This window comes from Sciurus carolinensis, chromosome 6, assembly GCF_902686445.1.
Source record: "Sciurus carolinensis chromosome 6, mSciCar1.2, whole genome shotgun sequence".
NCBI lineage: Eukaryota > Metazoa > Chordata > Mammalia > Rodentia > Sciuridae > Sciurus > Sciurus carolinensis.
The window spans coordinates 108,638,157-108,660,091 of record NC_062218.1 but is presented as its reverse complement, the minus strand read 5'-3'; the positions used below and the strand labels follow the sequence as shown (position 1 = coordinate 108,660,091).

General features: G+C 39.0%; 1 protein-coding gene and 1 pseudogene across 4 annotated transcripts; one reads left to right on the top strand and one right to left on the bottom strand.

Moving 5' to 3' along the window:
* The first annotated feature begins 6,791 nt into the window (after nt 1-6,791).
* On the top strand, nt 6,792-20,397 carry LOC124986491 (interferon-inducible GTPase 1-like). Of its 4 annotated transcripts, none has more exons than XM_047554858.1 (3): nt 6,792-6,934; nt 12,740-12,852; nt 18,412-20,397. In XM_047554858.1, the coding sequence occupies exon 3, from the start codon at nt 18,433-18,435 to the stop codon at nt 19,720-19,722; it is 1,290 nt and encodes a 429-aa protein (XP_047410814.1). In that variant the 5' UTR covers nt 6,792-6,934; nt 12,740-12,852; nt 18,412-18,432; the 3' UTR covers nt 19,723-20,397. The 4 variants fall into 4 exon arrangements, with proteins under 4 accessions (XP_047410814.1, XP_047410816.1, XP_047410818.1 ...); XM_047554861.1 differs by having other exon boundaries at nt 6,817-6,912; XM_047554860.1 differs by lacking the exon at nt 12,740-12,852 and having other exon boundaries at nt 6,797-6,912.
* Nucleotides 12,171-18,434, bottom strand: LOC124986378 (RNA polymerase II elongation factor ELL2-like; annotated as a pseudogene).
* Nucleotides 20,398-21,935: the final 1,538 nt, after the last annotated feature.

Here is a 21,935-nt window from a genome sequence, read left to right as displayed (position 1 = left end):
TGGTGTGCCTGCACAATCATGTGTGTGTTAAGGACTAACAAGATCCACCTGAAACAGTCATGAAGCTTTTCACACTATTTGCTTAACTATCCATTTAGTGATAAACATGTTTGGCAATACACAAATTTTGCAGTGTTAACTACAAAACACACAGAACATATTACTTTTTTTTTCATTTCTAGAAATAGTATTTAGTATTAATTGTCACTAATGTGTTACTTTTTTCCCCCAATAGCTTTATTGAGGTAAGATCGAAGTACAAAATAAATAAATATTGAAGTACAATAAAATGCACATATTTGAAGTATGCGATTTGATCAGTTTTCACATGTTTTGACATGTATGTATTCAATACAATCAATATAGAAAGCATTTCCATTATTTTTTTCTATTTGAAATGATGCACATTGTGTTTCCTGGTGATTTATTACACTAGAAATCGGTCACTTTAGGACATGTAGAAGCCCACCCCCACATCTCAACTACTTCCAAATTAAATGGGACACTTATAAATATCTCACAGGTCAAAGAAAAAAGCACAAGAAAAGTAAATAAAATATGCTTTGTGCTAAGTGATAATAAAAGCTTAAAATACAAGAATTTCTGGGATGAACGAGTACTCAGATGAACATTTATAACTTGAAGTACTTGTATCAGAAAGAAGCTAGATTAACAATCAAATTATTTTCAAATTAGATAGTAGGCAGGAAAAAATAAGAGTAGGAGCAGAAATATATGAAATAGAGAAGAAATAATGCAGCTAAATTTGATAAAAATCAAATGAATCTAATCAAGGAAAAAAGCAAGAACCCCAAAATTAATATCAGTGGAAACAACCCTACAGATGCTAAAACAACCCTAAAAATGCTAAAAATATATAAAGGTCCTACTACAATTATATGCCAACATATGTGATAGCTTACATAAAATGTTCTATATTAAATAAGGATCTGAGTGCCACTCAGAAGAAAGTGTTTTTGGTCATTGATGATGAAATATTCTAATACGTCTGTTAAGTCTAAATTGTAAATTGTGTTTTTTTAGTTCTATAGCTTCTTTATTTAGTTTTTGTTTGGAGGATCTGTCCAGTGGTGACAGAGGCATGTTAAGTTACCCAGTATTATCATGTTGTGGTCTGTTTGATAGTTGAAGTTGAGAAGCGTTTGTTTTATGTCCTTAGATGCTCCATTGTTTGGGGCATAAATATTTAGGATTGTCATGTCTTATTGATATATAGCTCCCTTAAGCAGTATGGAATGTCCTTCTTTGTCCCTTCTAATTAATTAACTTTGACTTTGAAGTCTACTTTATCTGTTATGAGGATAGAAACCCCTTCTTGTTTATAAGATCCATGTGAATGGTATGTTTTTTTCCTATCCTTTTGCCTTTGAATGAATGTCTTTGCCTATGAGGTGAGCCTTTTGAAGACAGCATATTTTTGGGTCTTGTTTTTTAATCCAATCTTCCAGTCTATGTCTTTTGATTGGTGAGTTTAGGCCATTTACATCCAATGTTATTATTGAGATGTGATTTGTTTTTCCCCTTTTGAGTTATTTCTTGCTTTTACTTTGAATTAGTTTCTCCTTTGATTGACTAGTGTAGTTACTCCCTGATGGTTTTCACTTTTATTTTTCATTTCTTCTTCATAAAATATCTTATTGAGATGTTTTGTTGTGTAGGTTTTCTAGTTGTGAATTCTTTCTGCATTCCACCTGCCAAGTTTGGAGCAGTATGAGACCCTCATCAGATCTAAGCAGATAGATGCCAATGCTATGCTCTTTGACTTCCTAGCCTGAAATTCAGGGAGTTAAATAAACCTCTGTTGTCCATAAATTACTCAGTCTCAGGTATTCTGTTACAGAATCAGAAAACAGACTAAGACAGTGGGTTGCTGAATTTTTAAAACTCATACACAAATGTTTTACTTAGTATTTTGAAACACGATATGCTTTTATAATAATACCTCGGTCACAGAAAGCATGAATATTCTGCATATCAATACTCTGTTCCATGTTGTTACAGAATTGTACCACATATTGGTTAGCCACTCACTAATAGGAGAACATTTAGGATGTTCTCAATTTTTGATGGCTACAAATAAAGCAGCTGTGGTAGAGCACCTACCTAAGATGTGTGATGTGTGAGGCCTGGGTTCAATACCCCGTATTGCAAAAAGCAAACAAAAGTAAGGTCTTTTACAAGTAAAAATAAAATTCTCAAAAATATCAACTTGACCAAGATGTGAAACATTTTAAAAACTTTTTAAGGTATATTGAGGGGGAAAAAAGACTTTTTCTAAAATAAAGACACACTTTTTTCATTATGAAAAAGAGACATCTTTATGTAAAAATAATTTTTAAAAACCATGTTGAACAGACAATGCCAGATAGTTCTAGTTATCTAGTCAATGAACCAAAAGCAAGAAACTAAGATCTTCAACTCTGATCTTTTGTCATTTCTTTTTGCTGCAATTACATCTTCATTTCTTCTTATTGAATAACTAACCTAGAAGAAGGTAGTGATCTCTAGCTGGCATTCGCCCAGCCTGCCCTGATCAGCCTTTGGTGCTGATGAATTCTCAGCTAACAGATAAGCAACTTTTGTATCCTTGCCATCACACGGTTTAGGGTTTTCTGGCATCCGTGTGGGTATATGAAGCTACAGAGATACTGACGATGACGTGGCTGCTGACCTTGATTTTTCTTGTCCTCTTCATTGCTGTCCTCCCTAGGCCAACTCAGTGAGGAGGGTCCCAGGGGAATCATGGCCTCTAACTCCAATACGTATTCTATCTCACTATCCCACCTTGTTCTCCTGCATCCTGAGTGTCAGAAACCTCCAGTACTTCTCCCTGCACAAGAGAGTTGAAATAGTGTTGTGATCCCTGTGCACAGTGTCTCTGCATATAGTGAGGTGGGAACTTTCACCTGCTGTAGGGCTGGAGTTGCTGAGCCTAGCCTTAAGGAACATGAGATCCCTCCTTCCTTCTTGCACTCACTGATAATTCTGCAGTAATTTTGTGGAGAACCCCTACGACATGTTGAGTATTCTAAAGGTTATGGTCTTTTGCATATGCACTGTCTTGGACAGGAACTCCACCAAGGCCTGGAACATTGGCCACCGCCACATCTTTTTCCTCCAGCATCAAATTCCAGTCTCCATCTTCAGCACTGCCACTGTGACTTGGGTGTGGAGAGTCCCCCAGAGACAGGTGTGGAAGCCTCATTCTGCAGGGCAGCAATGTTCAGAGGCAGAGTTTTGAGGAATGATTAGATCATTGGTGGATTAATGCACTGATGGATTAATAAGTTGATGGCATTATTGGGAGGAGGCAGAGGAAAATTTTAGGAGAAAGGATCAAGTTGGAGGAAGAAGGCCACCTGAAGCAGGCTCTTGAAGGGTATCTCTTGTGCCCAGGCCCTTCCCTTCCCTCTCTTTCTCCTGCCCTCTCCCAAACCCCCTCTGCTTCCTGGTTGCCATGAGATGAGCCACTTTCCTCTGTCATTCCCTTCACCACAATGTCCTGCCTCACTCAAGCCCAAGCAACAGACTGGACAGGCAATGGACTGAAACTCATGAAATCATGAGCCAAAATAAATCTTCCTTCTCTTAGTTGTTCTTATTCAGGTATTTGGGTCATAGTGACAAAAAGTTGACTAACACAACTGTGGTGGCACATCCTGGTGTTATTCTTCTTGATGCCAGCCTGGTCTACAAATACATTGCCCTCAGTATTGTTCCTGTCGATGAAGCGATATCCATTTCTTACATCAAACCATTTTATTCTATTCCCAAACTTATGTTGGGATAACCTTGTCCAAACTAATAGACACCACTGAAGTGAAGTTTCCCAAGTCACCCCTCATTCATTCACTGTATATGGTGGTGGGCTTTAGGGGCACAGCACCGAGGGAGGGGGCAGCACATGACTGATGGATCTAGGCCTCAATGCCCATACCTCTGGTGACAGTGAGTGTGGCTGGCTACAGTAACTCTGACTCCACCCAGGTTTCAAGGTAACTAGATCTGCAGGGCTAAGGATGTCAGGGATCTCTGGAGTCCACTGTCTGTTCCCAGTACTGATGGAACTCAGGAATACAATCTTGAGAAAGAAATTCTGTGTGGAAGCCAAATTTCTCTGACTTAGATGGATGGGTACAGATGTAGCGATATAGCTGCTTATTACAGATATAAATCTCTATCTCTGCATCTATCTATATCTACCTTTAGAATGATGCTGAAATCTCTAATCTGGGAACTTACCTTTGGTAAGAAGTGAGAGGCCATGATAATGTCTTAAAATGGAATAAATGATGATGCCTATGATTTAAAACAGTCCATGTAGTTGACTACAGATGCTTTTCACATTGAGTACCATATCTCTCCAAATATATAACCACAATATGCTGAAAACATCATAACAGTCATAAGGTTTTAATAAGTAACTCACTAGACTCAGACAAGAATAGCATCCAGCTCCAGCAAGCTGTGCATGGAGGTTTGTGGGTCTTCAAGCTACTTCAGTGCTTTTGTGAATCTAACGTACAGAAGCGCCAATTGGAAGAGTGCTGAGGTCATTGCGTTAATTTTGTGTGTTTTGAATTCCATTTTCAAAAGTAAGCTAATGAGAACCTTAACTAAGTATGCCATTCTGAAACTAAAGTTCTAAAATTACTATAAAGAATATATGGCATAATCCAGAGGAGGGAGCAGATGGGGGAGGTATGAAAGATGGTGGACTGAGACAGACATCATTACCCTATGTACATGTATGATTACATGAATGCTGTGAATCTACATCATGTACAACCATAGAAAGGAAAAGTTATACTCCATTTGAGTACAATGAATCAAAATGCAGTGTAAAAATTTTTTTAAATGTATAAAATAAATAAATAAAGTTTAATTTTAGGCAAAAAAAAAAAGAATATATGGGCTAGGTGTGCTGTCACATGCCTGTCATTCCAGTGGCTCTGGAGGCTGAGGCAGTAGGATCACAAGTTCAAAGTCAGTCTCAGCAAAAGTCAGGCACTAAGCAATTCATTGAGACCCTGTCTCTAAATAAAATACAAAATAGGACTGGGGATGTGGCTCAGTGGTTGATTGCCCCTGAGTTCAATCCCAGTACCCTCCCACCCAAAAAAAAGAATATATGGTTTGTTAATTCCCAACAACTAAACTTCAGGCTGAAGTCAGACTTGAAGTCAGATTAAAAGATTCCTGTTTATGACATTTCCTAGACATGACTTTGTATTACTGTTTGATTATATTTCTATAAAAATTTCATTATTTAACATGATAGCCTATTAAATAAATTTAAGATCTCACTTTTTTGGGGGGGGGATGTTTCAAGATTTCCATTTTAGAAAGCAAGTGGTGATGACTGTACTGTGGCAAGGCCAGAAGAGTGGTGCTTTGGGAAAATGGGAAAAGATGTAAACAGAGAATCAGAGACAGACAGACGGACAAACAGGACAAGGAGGCTAGTTTGCTCCTTGTCCAGAGTTCGCTGAGCCTCCCTTTGATGTTTTTCACTTCTTCCCACGTCCTGTGTTTACATACCTCTTTGCTGACTAGCGAGCAGTACAGTGGAATGGCTTTGCTTTCAAGTACCCAGTACTCGATTCCAGACATACAGCTCTCTTTGCCATGTTAGCCAAGGGACCAAAGATTAAGTTCCTAACACTGTCAAAAGAGGCTTGACTTTTCTCCAAGGACTATTACAGACACTATTACAGGGCCTGACCTAACATAACCCTGAGTCAAAAGGAACAACCATAATCACAACTACTAAAATGAGCTTCATGGGCCCAAGCAAATGAGAATATGGCCATGACAGATATTTTTATTTGTATTGGGTGATCTCGCCTGTCTTCTCACCTGATCCTACTCAATATTGTTCAGCAGAACTTCCTTAGGAGACTTAAGATCTTGGAATCATTTGTTTTTAGTGACTTGTATTTTCTTCTTCAAGAGATTTCAAGGTAAACAAAATCAGTGGTAGGGTACACTTCTACTTCCTTCTAGATCTTCTAACATTAGCTGAATGACAAAAATTCAAAGTGAAGTATGAATCTCAATCTTCCATCACATATCTGTGTGATTTGGGGCAAGAGACTTAATTGTTAGAGTGTCTCAAATATTTGGACTGCAGAATGGATAAGCACCGCCCCTCCCCGAGTCACTGATAACCAGGTGGCTGATGGGAGTGAGGGCTTGCATGAGCAAGGTCAACTGAAACATGTGATTTCATCAATACTGACTTCCCCATCCTTTCAGTCTTCTCATGACCTCACCCCAAACTCCCTCAACCACTGTCCAATTCTCTCTCCTGTCTATAATAATAGTGATGAGGTCTGAGGGAAGTAACCCCACATTAGTCAGAAAACAGGGGTACCGTCACAGAGGCTGGAAGTGGGGAGTGTCCCTGGTGAGTCTGCCTGGTGAGTCTTAGTCCAGGCTGCATCTGTGGAGTCAGAGATCAGAGAAAATGACCTTTCAGGGATCATGGAAGATATGCCAGCCTTGTTGTTAAGTTGCTTCTCTGTGTTCTCCTCACTTGTCAAGCCTTAAATTTATAACAGCTTCTTTGTGATCTCCAGACTGCTCAACTTTCTCTTCTCAGAACTGACTGAATTGCTGGAAAGAAAAATTTTAGTTTCACTCTTATGTTCTTGGAAATTACAGTCTATTCTGAAGTGGGACTGGATCCACCCTCCTCCGTGATTGGTCAGCAGCACACAGAGGAGTGGGAGAGAAGTCAGGTGAGTATACAAGCCCTGTCCAGCTGCCTTGGACCTGCTACTTTGCACAGACTGAGAAGAGGTCCATTTCACAAGAGACTGCACTACAGCAGAGGAGTGCTCTTGAGCCTTGAACAACAGTGAGCCATCAACCAGACAGGATTTACTGGTAATCCAACAGGGGCATTCAGGTGATGTTTTCTCTTTTCTTAGAGAAAAGTTCTCTTTTCTCTAAGGAACTTTTGGTTATCAAGACATTGAGGAGCATGGACCAGAGAGCTGGGATGCTCAGCTTGGAATCCTAGCTGATGGGAGGGAGGCAGGATGGGTTTATGCACAGTCCTAGCTAATCACTGAAGTTCAGGTAAATCTAAAGCAAATGTTTTGGGTATTATTTACTTGGTGAAATGGCTCTCCATTTGTCTAGGTCTGTCTCTAGTACCTCCCCCTGGAACGGTTGAAAATGTATGTGTCAGAGTGTATTAGGGACCATCACCATGTCTCTTATTTCCTCTTCTTATTTTCTTATCTCTAACTCAGCAGTTTTCACTCCTTCCATTGCAGCAGAAGCGAGACTTGGAGCAGGGCACACTCTGCATGCCACTTCTGCTATAACTAACTGTGGAACCTTTATGATTGGGGAGTCTTTATCTTCTAAATGTAAAGTAGGAATGCTGATGACCCCTTGTGAAGAAAAGTAAGGCAAGTCAGGATACATTGGTAAAATAATGTCATTGAGACATGTATCCTTTTGTAACAATTGATAGTGCAAATCCTTGTCACATGTGTTTGTAGTCAAGGACAAGATATTTAATACAAATTTTGGAGTGCATTATTAAAACAGGGAATTGAGAGTGGATAAAAGAGAGGAAAAGCAAAAATGAGAAATCTGCTTAAAAGAGCATGTTCTCAGTGACTTTCTGGACATGGCTAGAGGGTTCTTGTCTCCTTCCTCAGTGAATCTGGCTGTAGTATTTTTTTCTGTTTCATTTGCAGGTTTAGCATCTCTTCTTTTCTATTCCCTTTATCCCCATCTTTATAGTCAACAATCAGAATGATCTTCTCACAAGAAAGCAGGGCACTAAAACTCCAAACCTCAGTTCTTGTGTTCCAACAAAAGAAAATTTAAAGTCAGACACAAAAAAACAGAAAAGAGAACTTTATTAAAAGTGAAAGTAAAGTAGAAACAAAGTGAGACTTAAGCAGAGAGCACTCTCGAAAGAGAGTGGGTCATCACTGAGCAGAGAACGACAAAAGAGACAACGCTGTGTCCAAATTTATTACAGTTTGATGTTGACCAGGAGAACTGGGGACCATCTTTGGTACTCTTTGCCAGTCAGGTATTCAATTCCTCCTTCACATCTGGCGATGGAGTTTTCTGGCCTTAGTTGGTCTTCTCCTGAACTGTCATGGTGGCCATCCTATTTAGGGGGGCTTCATCTACAAGTCAATCCCATTTTAATGTGAGCTCTGGGATCAGTAGCTGGTCAGAATTAACTTAGCATGCCTGAGCTACTAAAAGAATCTTCTCTCCCAGACAAATGAAGACACCTATAGCCATAATTCTTAGCTTCACATCAATATCAATGGACCCTGTCAAGAGCTATTCCAATTAATCCTTTCCTTTTGAGGTATTTTCCCATTAGCTTCTTTGTTTTTTTTTTTTTTTTTTTTTTTAGTTCTGTGAATTAAATACCACCCCTTGCTCCCTCAACTTCTTTGAAAGTAGTTTAAAGAAGACCCTAAAGTAATTTAAAGAACACTTGTGAGCTTACCATGCATTTCACTGCTTATTACTAACTAACAATCTCACCATGGGGCTTGGTCCACGAATCAGCAACTGGTACTTCCCACCCCAGCTTGCCTGTTTCTCAGGTGCTCCGAGGGTCCTTCCATGGCCTTCAGGGTCACTGTGGGCCCATCCACCCCCGGGTTGCAGAGCTCACTGGATCCTTATCATTGGACTGTCCAGGCTCCACCCAGGGGGCGGGTTGCCAGGCTGCTTTGCTTTACGCCTCTGCGGTTCATGGTGTTCTTTATTGTCCTCCTCTTCTCCCAATCTTCTCTTGATTGGTATGAGAAGAAAATCCCTGATTGGCCATGTGAAGGCTGCACAGTTCCCAGTAGTTGCCCACATTCCCATCCTCCCAATTCAGTCCAAAACACTGGATGGATTCCTTCACATTTCTGTGTGTTTTCCTTGATTTCAAGCAGAAAAAAATGGCATCGCTTATGAGGAGTTCTCTGACCAAACTTCTTAACTGTGAAAGTAATTTCTTCCCAAATCATGGCTCTGCCCTGCAGAGCCCACCCCAGGACTGTGCTGTGCTATCAGGTGCCTGAAGGAGGAAAGACTGCACCCCACTCATCCCATCAGCGTTATTAACATTTGGGACCTGATAATATACTTCAGAGCGTGTGTGGCTGGAATTAAGCGGCATCCCTGGTCTCTGCACAAGATGGCAGTAGCATCTCACCTCCCAGTTGTGACAACCAGAGATTTCTACAGAGATTGCCAGGTGTCCCTGGGGGGTCAAAATTGCCCTGGTAGAGAACCATTGCCAGAGGCACATGCCTGTCTTCACCTTGACCATGTTCTTTAACGTTGGTTCTGTATCTTGGTGTCCTGGTCCCTTACTTACAGAGTTGATATAGGATAAGACAGAAAGAAGAGGATCAAGGCTTATTGCAGGACTTTACTGTTTTCTTGAATAATGGTGTATAATAATAATAAAAATATAAGTAATAATAATAATAATAATAATAATAATAATAAATAATGTGATGACACGAGAAGTCTTTGAAGAGAAAGGCTAGAAGAGAGGTGACTGTAAAGGTGCCAAACCTGAGCTGGTTAAAAATCCTTTTCAACATCATCTTGTTTTCTCCAACTTCCAGAATGTGACACTCATGACTAATTGCTTATTTATATATTTCTACTATTGTGTGTGCACACATATGATGCTTTCCAGTATCTAATGCTGTTATTTAGAATTTTTCTAGCTGTGATTATGATTAAGGTTGGTTTGTCATCTTTTTTTTATTTTCTTCATTAAATTTTATCATAAGTATATTTCATATTTAAGATGAATTAAGCCTGGGTGAAAGGTTTTTCCTTTTAAAATTTACAATTACATAACGTGTACTTTCTTTTTTTTTTTTTACTTAAATAGATTTTTTTTTTAATTTTTACAGACTGCATTTTGATTCATTGTACACAAATAGGGTGCATCTTTTCATTTCTATGGTTGTGCACAATGTAGATTCACACCATTCATATTAATCATACATGTACATAGGGTAATGATGTCTGTCTCATTCCACCATTTTTCATACTCCCATCCCCCTCCTCCCTCTCATTTTCCTCTACTTAAATTTCCTCCATTCTTCTCTCACCCCCCACCCCCACCCCCATTATGTATCATCATCCATATCAGGGAAAATATTCAGTCTTTGGTTTTTTGGGATTGACTTATTTCACTTAGCATGATATTCTCCAGTTCCATCCATTTATATGCAAAAGTCATAATATTATTCTTCTTTATGACATATATACTTTCTAACTTCAACACTTCATAGAATTTTTTGAACCATTTGTAACTGACCTCTTATTTTGTCATAGGGAAGTTTAATTTTTTTCTTAGTTACAGTCTGAATGTAATTTTCTCTTTGATCTCCCACTAATTTCTACACGTCATGTTTCATAAAAACATGTTTCATTTATTTTCATTGTTTTCATTTATTTTTTGTTCAAAATTCTTATATTTTTGACCACATAATTTATATTCCCATAAGCTAAAACAAGAGATACTTTAAATCAATGTTAACAGATAAAATCCATGAAACGAAAGTTTGTGCTATTTGATGAATCGCACTATGGTATAGTTAAATATATCTGCTCTTTTCTATATTCCTGGAACCCAGGAAGAAAAAAATAATTTTTAAAGATACATCTCATGTAGGTAACAGCCTCTTTGCATATCTCTCTTCAAAAAATACTTTATAGCAGTATATAAAGAGTTTACATACATTTAATTTTGTAATTCTGCCCCCAAACTGTAAGGTGTTTCTTTTTTTTAATTATTTATTTGTTCTCATTAGTTACACATAACAGTAGACTGCATTTATGCATTTTTATAAATCATACATAAATGGAGTAGAATTTCTCATTTTTCTGATTGTACATATTGTAGGATTTTTATGACATATCCATTTTTGCCCATTTATAAAGATGACAAACTATTGAAATGGAAATGTTTTTGTCATCCACAATAGAAGTAGCAAGTTGACAGGGAAAAAAAAAAAAAAAAACCCAAAAGTAACCCTGGTCAGTTGTTTAACCTGAGCGTTTGGCCTACAGAGAGTAGCAACTTTTTCCTTCATGCACGCTCACATCCACATCGCCCTGCACACACACAGGTTGGGTATGTGTTTCCAGATACTGATAGGCCGTGGTGTGCTTCCCATGGCTCTAATCACTGGGAAGTAGTGTGACCAGTGATTAACCACACTCGGTACACAACTAGCAAACATCTTAAGGCAGCCATTGAACTGGGGGTTAACTTGCAGGGTAGATTAATATTTCAGATCAAGTCAGCATGTATACCTTTGTATAAAAATTATACACATAAACATACTCATATAACTGTTTTTAATCCTCCAAAATAACGTGGTTTTTTTTGTATTTGTGCAAATTTCTAAATATTCTACCATTGAAGGCAAAGAGTTCACTTTAAGAAAGTTCAGAAAATAGACTTGTTTATCCAGAAGCATTTCACCTTGCATATTACTGTTTTGTTTTTTTAAATATTTTTTAGTGGTCCATGGACCTTTATTTTATTTATTTATATGTGGTGTCAAGAATCGAACCCACTGCCTCACATATGCCAGGCAAGTGCTCTACAACTGAGCCACAACTCTAGCCCCTAGTTTTTTGGGTTTTTTCTAAATTTGTTTTTTAGTTGTAGATGGACACAATACCTTTATTTTATTTATTTATCTTTACGTGGTGCTGAGAATCGAAGCCAGTATCCCACACATACTAGGCAAGCTCTCTACCACTGAGCCACAACCCCAGCCCCTTGTTTTGTTTTTACAACTTTTTAAGTGTGGACATTGGATCCCCAAATGTCTACTAAAAATCATTTCTAATGACAAACACAAGTTTTTCAAAGAAATAAACTGATTTGAGATATGGACACTGGAGCTCCAAAATCTAAACAATTCTTCCTATTAACAAACACAAGTTTTGAGAAGGTGAAGAAAGGACGAGAAGAAGCCACTTCAAATGCAGGAAAGCAAAGCAAAATGGGGTGGGGAGGCAATGAAATCAAGTTTGCTAATACTGAAATTTTCACCAGGCAAAGTTTCATCTTTTTAGAATTTAGAGCAATTCATTTGTAATTTGTAATAAATAAACTTGTTAATTCACATCTGCTCCAAACAGAGTTCTGGAGCCATGACTGCTTGCTGTTGGTCAAATTCACCATTCGTCTTTTGATGTGAGCCAGCTTATAAGGAAAATACTCATGTCTGTATTTTTCTTCTTGCTAATGGGGACTGGAGTCCTTGATCAGCTGATGTTCTTATAAGATTTCTTCATGACCTTCTGATACTCCTTTAAACCTGGAGAACGATGCTTTTATGGCCCATCGTTTGGTAAAATTCCCAGCTGCCACCTCCATCTTGGCATGCAAAGTCCTGTACTCATGGTGCTTAGCACTGAGTTGTCCTTGTAATTCCGCCATTGCTCATAGGAGACCATAGCAATATATTTATCAAATAATCTGGGAGTTCGATGTTGAAGAAGGCTCCATGGAGGCAGTACAACCCACTCTAACTCCCTCACAGTAATTCAGACTGGAGTTACTCAGCTTGGCGATTTCTTCTCTTTGGACATCTTCCTCCTTCTCTTCATAGTCTCAATGTTGTGTTTTTTTGTTTAATCTTTGTGTTTTTTAGACTTCTTTCTGAACTTTTTGTGGTTTCTTCCATAGGCTGTGGACACTTTAGAACTGAACCAAGGGGCAAGGTTTCCAGAGAAATCCCAGAGGTATTTTTGTCTTGCAGATCCTCATAGATACTACCATTTTCAAGAAAACTTCAAGAGGTAGGTCTTGAGTCCCCCAGCCTCTGGAGCGCTAGGGGAAGTGGAGTTAGAATTTCCAGTGTGAGGAGGATTTGAGACAGGCAGGTGAACTGAAGGCAGCGGTGGAGGGATGGGGATGGCAGAGCTGCAGGGGGTGATAGGAGGCCGGCAACAGATTTGTCACCCATGGGATTCAAATGACCATTTAATGTTGGCTGTACTCTGTCAAATGAGATCTTTGATCTTTTTTATTCACTAAAGGATCAACAAAATCTAAATCCAAAGGCCATTTCTGAGGAGAGAACGCAGCATCTCTACTAGAACATGTGGGAGATTCCAAACAACTGGGGCTGCCAGAATTCCGAGATGGATTTAGTTTTCTAGAGAGCATGGACTCCAACATCATCTGTTTCATTGCATCCTGGGCAGTCTTGCTGAAGCTCCTTAAACACATAATCCTTTAGGGTAAAGGAGAGATCTTTTGGATTCAGATTGACTACCTATTGCAGAATTGCTCTCAGAGTCCTTGTCCTTTTGTTGACTCCATCCTTCTGCCGTGGAGCCAGCAGCCCAGGTTTCTTGTAGGCCTTTAGTGCCAGTAAGTGAATCACCCTGTCCCTGTATGGTGACTGAGAAACACTGCAATTTTCTTTATTCTTGCTCTTTTGAGTTTATTCTTGCTCATTCTGTACAGATATAGGCTGAATTCCTCAGTTCACTTGTTTTCATCTTCTTTGACTCTCTGAAGCTTAGAGACAGCAGCAGGAATAATTCCAACACTTCTTATATGGACTGGCACCTTTTGTAATTGTGGTAAAGACCATCTTCTTTCTTCATTCCATCATCCCTTTTATATCCATATGCTATTTCATTTGACTCCAGTAGCCAGGGAGCATCAAAGAAAGACCCACCGACTGGAGGTAGGTCAGGAAGTAAGACACAAGACTCTGCCTTGGAACTCAGTATCAGTGAAGCCTTCTATTATCAAATCATCATGGATAAGTGAGAAAGCTGTTAGTAGTCTCTGAAAACTCCAAGTTGTCTTGAGGCACTCATAATCTATCTTCACAACTAATCTTTAGCTACCTTTCATATGTAGAAACTGGAGATGGGCAACAAATTAGTTCTCAAGAGCAAGATGACCACAGCTCATCAATTTCTGCTGATGAATCTAGTAGTCCTCTTCACAATGTAGTTATCACGCCTGTATTAAGCTCACAAACAATAGGACAAGGCCCATTGAACTTGCTATGACACAATCAAACACATATTTGGGTTACAGAAGATTTATGCAGAATTTTCAGCTATTTTTTTTCCTTTTTTTTTGTTTTACTTATTTATTTTTTTTATTGTAAACAAATGGGATACACGTTGTTTCTCTGTACTTGGCGTAAAGGCATACCATTTGTGTAATCATAAATTTACATAGGGTAATGTTGTTTGATTCATTCTATTATTTTTCCCTTCCCCCCACCCCTCCCACCCCTCCCACCCCTCTTTTCCCTCTATACAGTCCTTCCTTCCTCCATTCTTGCCCCCTCCCTAACCCTAACTCTAACCCTAGCACTAACCCCTTCCACCCCCCATTATGTGTCATCATCCACTTATTAGTGATATCATTCTTCCTTTGGTTTTTTGAGATTGGCTTATCTCACTTAGCATGATATTCTCCAATTTCATCCATTTGCCTGCAAATGCCATAATTTTATCATTCTTTATGGCTGAGTAATATTCCATTGTATATATATATACCACAGTTCCTTTACCCATTCATCAATTGAAGGACATCTAGGTTGGTTCCACAATCTGCCTATTGTGAACTGAGCAGCAATGAACATTCATGTGGCTGTATCTCTGTAGTATGCTGATTGTAAGTCCTTTGGGTATAGGCCAAGGAGTGGGATAGCTGGGTCAAATGGTGGTTCCATTCCAAGTTTTCTAAGGAGTCTTCACACTGCTTTCCAGAGTGGCTGCACTAATTTGCAGCCCCACCAGCAATGTATGAGTGTACCTTTCTCCCCACATCCTCGCCAACACCTGTTGTTGCTTCTATTCTTGATAATCGCCATTCTAATTGGGGTGAGAGGGAATCTTAGGGTGGTTTTGATTTGCATTTCTCTTATTACTAGAGATGTTGAACATTTTTCCATATGTTTGTTGGTTGCTTGTAGATCTTCTTCTGTGAAGTGTCTATTCATTTCCTTAACCCATTTGTCGATTGGATTATTTGCATTCTTGGTGTAGAGTTTTTTGAGTTCTTTATAGATTCTAGAGATTAGTGCTCTATCTGAAGTATGATTGGCAAAGATTTTCTCCCACTCTTTAGGTTCTTTCTTCACATTGCTGATAGTTTCCTTTGCTGAGAGAAAGCTTTTAGTTTGAATCTATCCCAGTTATTGATTCTTGCTTTTATTTCTTGTGCTATGGGAGTCCTGTTGAGGAAGTCTGGTCCTAAGCCGACTTGTTGAAGCTCTGGACCTACTTTTTCTTCTATAAGATGCAAGGTCTCTGGTCTGATTCCGAGGTCCTTAATCCATTTTGAGTTTAGTTTCGTGCATGGTGAGAGATAGGGGTTTAGTTTCATTCTGTTGCATATGGATTTCCAATTCTCCCAGCACCATTTGTTGAAGAGGCTATCTTTTCTCCATTGCATATTTTTGGAACCTTTGTCTAGTATTAGAAAATTGTATTTATTTGGGTTTGTGTCCATGTCCTCTATTCTGTACCATTGATCCACCTTTCTATTTTGGTACCAATACCATGCCGCTTTTGTTACTATTGCTTTGTAGTACAGTTGAAGATCTGGTATTGCGATACCCCCTGCTTCACTCTTTCTGCCAAGGATTGCTTTAGCTATTCTGGGTTTTTTATTCTTCCAGATGAATTTCATGATTGCTTGCTCTATTTCTGTAAGGTACATCATTGGGATTTTAATTGGAATTGCATTGAATCTGTATAGCACTTTTGGTAGTATGGCCATTTTGACAATATTAATTCTTCCTATCCAAGAACATGGGAGATCTTTCCATCTTCTAAGGTTTTCTTTAATTTCTTTCTTTAGTGTTCTGTAGTTCTCATTGTAGAGGTCTTTCACCTCTTTTGTGAGATTGATTCCCAAGTATTTTATTTTTTTCGATGCTATTGTGAATGGGGTAGTTTTCCTAATTTCTCTTTCTGAAGATTCATCACTTATGTACAAAAATGCATTAGATTTATGTGCATTGATCTTATATCCCACTACTTTACTGAATTCACTTATGAGTTCTAAAAGTTTTCTGGTGGTACTTCCTGGTTCCTCTAAGTATATAATCATATCATCAGCTCAAACTATCCCTATTTGCTGATGATATGATTATATACTTAGAGGAACCAGGAAATTCCACCAGAAATTTTCAGCGATTATATTTTCTTATCATCTGTTTCAGATGCACCTGTTTAGGGAGGAAAGGAAGCACATATCCTTGCAGCATCTCACTTAAGAAAAATAAAACATGTCTTATAGCACAGGGAGGATTCATCAATAAGTCTTCAAATGAGGAGACTTCCATGAGAGAGCAATTTCAGAAAGTTGGCCCAGGTTAGGCAGATCAATAAGGGACAGCATGGTACCAGGAGCCAAGAAGTAGGAGAAGCCTTTATCAAATCTAGGGCATACGGAAAACAGGGGGAGTATTTTTCTTAAAAATCCTATGGAATTAGGAACAGTTGACAAGGCCACTTAGCAGGGATTGTCTTAGTGGCAGATGCAGCTCCCATCAGATGCAGCCCAAGCAGAGAGACAGCAGGAAGACCATGCCCTCACCTGCCCCTCATTCCACACTCAGACACTAGCTGCTGCTTCTCAATGGCTGAACTTTACTGGCAGCTGGAAGGAGAGGGCACTCTGCTGATGTGGCTATCCACCTGGGCACAGAGGCCACAGAGGCTGAGAAGGTTCAGATGGATCTGGAAAGAGATGAGAGAGAATCAAACCCTAAAGTCACATTAGAAGCTCTGGGTCTGTTCTGCTACCCACCTAAAAAACCATCTTCCTGATCTCACTTATATGTGGAATCTCAAGTAGGCAAACTGTTAGAAGAAGAGTGGGGTTGCCAGGAACTGGGAGGAAGGAACAATAGGGTAGTGTTGGTCAAAGGATACAAAATTTCGGTTATACAACATGAACAAGTTCTGGAAATCTATTGTTACAATTAAAAATACTCAGTGCTGGCTCAGTGGTAGAGCGCTTGCCTGGCATGTGTGAGGCACTGTGTTCAATCCTCAGAATCGCATGTAAATAGATGAATACAATAAAGGCCCATCAACACCTAGAAAATAAAAATAAAAAATAAAAATAGTGTGTAAGGGCAGAAAAAAATATTGTATCGTACACCTGAAATTTGCTACGTGAATAGATCCTAACATTCTCTCTACACAACACACACATACACATACATGCACACACACAACATAGAAGTGCTAATTATGTTAGATAAATGCACTGTGATTATCATTTCAGTGTTCATATATCAAAACATTAAATTAGACTTATACAGTTTTTATATGCTAGTGATATTTCCATAAACCTATTACAAGAAATGTTCTCACAAGTTGAAGTTAGAGAATAGCAGCTCTTGTATGGATTTTCCTGCCACTCTTCACAAACGAGTGTTGCTTTTCAAAGAGGATTCTGTACAATTAGGTTACTCTTATAAAACAAAATGTTCAAAAGAAAACAAGGGAGCTGGTCAAGGGCTCAAATATGCTGATATGTTCCATTCAGTAAATGGGCTTAAACATGGATGTGAAGAATGAAGAAACCTTATATTATTGTAAGTTAAAAATACTCCTTGGGCTAGGGTTGCAGCTTAGTGGTAGAGCACTTGCCTAGTATGTGTGAGGCACTGAGTTCGATCATCAACAAAACATAAAAATAAATTAATTAAATAAAGGTATTGTGTCCATCTACAACTAAAAAAAAATTTTAAATACTCATGAAAGACAAGGACTCACCAACATGAGTTCCAAAGTCAAGAGAAATACCGAAAAACAAGCCAATGAAACTTAAGAAGTACATAAACCAAATAAAATAGCTAGCCTTTATTGACATCTTGATTCAAACCAATATTGCAATCCAAAAATACAAACAAAACCCTGTGCGGCTGTGGGGGAGATTGGATCTGATTAGGTATTGAGGACAACTATGAATTATTATTTATTTTTCAGTTTGGTAATTTTATGACACTTATGTTAATGGAAACTCCTGTTAATGGGAAGAAACATACTGAATGAAGTGATGTCTTGGGCTGGCTTTGGCGCTGAGGTAGGAATGGATGAATTAGGATTGGCCATGCAATTGTTGAAGCTGGATAAAGGACACAAGCAGTTGTTTATGATCTTTTCCCTAATTTTGTTTGAGCTTAAATTATTCCACAATAGAATGTAAGAAAAAGCAAAAAGATATGAGAACTGATCTGCACCAGGACATAACTGAGTTTGAGTAAGGGCACTGAGCATGCAGCACTTTGGGTGAGATCAAAGCTCTAAGATGGTCTCTGGCATGGTAATCCTTTCAATTCTCCTCTTCCCTCTTTCTTTCAGTTACTTCACTTGCTCACCGTCATGGGTCAGTGGTTCTCTGGTACTCCTGATGATGCTCAACACCAAGACTTGGCCTCTAGCTTTAAAGCATATTTTAAGAACTTCAAGATGGAAAACAAAATCATCTCCCAGGAAGCCACCAGTTTGATAGAGTTACACCTGCAAAAAGGAAATATTCAGGGGGCAATCTCAGCAATCGATGATGCTTTAAAAGAAATTAATAATGCCCCGCTTCACATCGCCGTGACAGGGGAGTCTGGAGCAGGGAAGTCCAGTTTTATCAATGCCCTGAGAGGAGTTGGACATGAGGGAGAAGAGGCGGCTCCTGTTGGAGTGGTGGAGACCACAATGGAGAGGACTCCATACAAACACCCCAACTTTTCCAACATTACAATCTGGGACCTGCCTGGGATTGGAACTATTAAATTGCAGCCAAAAGATTATCTGGAAAAAGTAAAATTTAAGGAGTATGACTTCTTCATTATTGTTTCTTCTACACGCTTCAAGAAAAATGATCTAGATCTGGCCAAGGCAATCAAAATAATGAAGAAGAATTTCTACTTTGTAAAAGCCAAGGTGGACTCTGATTTAAGAAATGAAGAGATATCTAAGCCAACTACCTTTGACAGAGAAAAAGTCCTAAAGCAGATCCGAGAAGACTGTGTGAGAAATATTAAGGAGAATAAGATTGATGAGCCACAAGTATTCTTGATTTCCAACCACAATGTATCTGAGTATGATTTCCCAATCATGATGGACACTCTAATAAAGGATCTCCCTGCTCAAAAGCGCCACATTTTTATGCTTTCCTTGCCTAATATAACTGAGGTAGCCATTCAAAGAAAGCGAGATTCTATGAAGCAGTTTATCTGGTTAGAAGCCATCAAGGCTGGAGTACCAGCCTTTGTGCCTTTGAAGAAGTTCATCAGTGACCATGAGGAGGAGAAGCTGAAGGCAAGCTTAAATTCCTATCGAGTCTTCTTGGGAGTGGATGATGCATCCCTGCAACATCTGGCTAAGAATTTGCAAGTCCCAGTAGAACAACTCAAAGAAATGATTAAATCTCCAACTTTGTTGGAAACTAAGAAGGAAGAAACAAGAGAGGAAATGTTTCGTAGATATTTGGAGAATTTTTTTATACATGGTGGAGGCCTACTTGGTGCAGGTCTTAACTTTAAGAAAATATTTTACTTGCAACTTTATCTCCTTGACACAGTGGCTAATGATGCTAAAATTCTCCTTAAAGAAACATATTCAGGAAACCAGTTCAAACCCAAACCACACACAGCTGCTGATCACGATAGAACCTAATGGCCAACACCAGAGTCATCTCCCTTCTCAACTGTTATCTTAAAACTAGCCAATCCACAACCCCCATGGGAAAGTCTGGGGGACAAGGCCCATAGACCTTAATTCTGGCATTATACCCATGTGCATTTTCCCACTTCCCTTCTCCCCATCTTGCTGTCTCTCTCTCCTCTTCTCCCTTTCTCCCTCCCTCTCCCACATACATTGTTCAAGCTCCCTGCCCCTGATATCCCTGTCTGTGTCCCATCTGCACTCCTAGCCTCTCTGGAGCATGTGAATAATCAACTCTTCGTTTCATGAATTTTGTTTCCTATCCTCGTTGTCTCACCTGACACACACACCTGAGCTTTAGACTCCCTCCTGCCCGCATCAAGCCTGTGTAAAGACAGTGCCTGTTATAGCTTTTGGCCACTCTCACCAAAGCAGAAAGAAACTCATAACCATAGAAAACACAACTCAGATAAAGGGTTATTAGCAATTCCTATGAATCCTATTTAGACAGAATCCTTTTTTGAGATAATAACCAAAGGAAATCTATGATTCTGTGCTGGGAGCGAGGGGGAGCCCTATGAGATCTCTCTGGTTTGAGACGATTACTAATCTTTTTAATTGTAAAGATGGTAAGGAATTGCTTTAATTCATATCTGATGCCAACAGATGCTTAATAAATGCTTGCTGAAAAAAGTATTTGCTTGTTGGGATTTGATGTTCTCAATATATTCATAATAGCTTCATATGGATTATTGTACTGTTTTCACTTACTGATAATCTCCTTGCCCCTTCTGTAGCCTATCACTTGACTTTCCTTAAGGTGAAATGCAGTATCTGATTTACAAAGACAAAAGGCAAAAACGATTCACCCATGAGTGGCAGTGTTAGTTCAGTTTGGACTGCTACAAGAACCCCATAGACTGGGTGGATTAAACATCATAAATTTATTTCTCACATTTATGGAAAGACTAAGATCCAGATGCCAGCATGGTTGTGTCCTTGGGTAGAACATTCTTCCCAGTCATGTCCTCACATGGCCTTCCTGGGTGCATGCATGCAAAGAGACTCATTTGTCTCCTCATCTTTATATAAGGGCATCAATCTCCTCATAACCTACTCTCACCCTGATTACCCTCCTAATTACTACCTCCTAAGATGATCCTATTGGTCATTAGGTTATTGACATATGGGTTTGGGGGAAACAAAGAAACAGGCAGATCATAACAGCTGGGTTGTACAAGTTATGCCTCTGGTTCAGTTGCTCTCTTATTAGAACTTATCTACCAACACCAAACAATTCAAAACATTTTGAACAGAAATCGAGATACTGGTTGCAGATCCCGTACTAAAAATTCTTGGAACTAACAACATTTTAGTCAACTTTCCAGCACTATAACCAAATACCTGAGATAATTAACTTACAAAGAGAAAAGGTTTATTTTGGCTCTTGATTTTAGAGATTCCTTTCCATGACTGGGCAGGCCCACTGCTTTTAGTCCTCTGGTGAGGATGCCAGATGGCAATGTGGCTTTTAGTTCTTTCATGAGGATGCCAGATGGATTGTGTGGCTAAACACAACACTCACCTTGTGGTCGGAAACAAAGAAGGAAGGAATAGGGTCCCATAATCCCCTTCAAGGGCATACCCTCAATTGGCCTGAGTACCTCACACTAGACCCCACCTCCTAAGGATTCTACCACCTCAGGATAGTGCCACCCTGGGCACCAAGCCATTAGCACATGGGCCTTAAAGTGTCATTCAACATCTAAACTATGACAAGAAGGGTTCAGATTGTAGAATATTTGTATATATATAATGAGATATTTTGGAGGAATGAATTTAAAGCTAAATACAGAATTCCCTTATGTTTCATGTCTACCTCATACATAAAGGCTGGAGATAATTTTATACAATATTTTTAGTGGACCTGCAATTTGACTATATTCCATCACATGAAGTCACATGGTTATGGCATAATGTCAGTGCCCAAAAAGATTCAGATTACAGAATTTTGCATTTGCTATCTTCAAAATAGATATGCTTAACCTGTATTTGAAATTATCAACATTGAATTAGTCAATCTTTCGTTACTATAAGAAATACCTGATGTTTAGCATACATAAGGAAAACAGATTTACTTAGCTCACAGTGTTGGAGGAACAAAGTCCAAACTTTCTCTTTCAGGGGCCACCTTGACTAGGTCGCCTCTTGGCAGATGGCAGCAC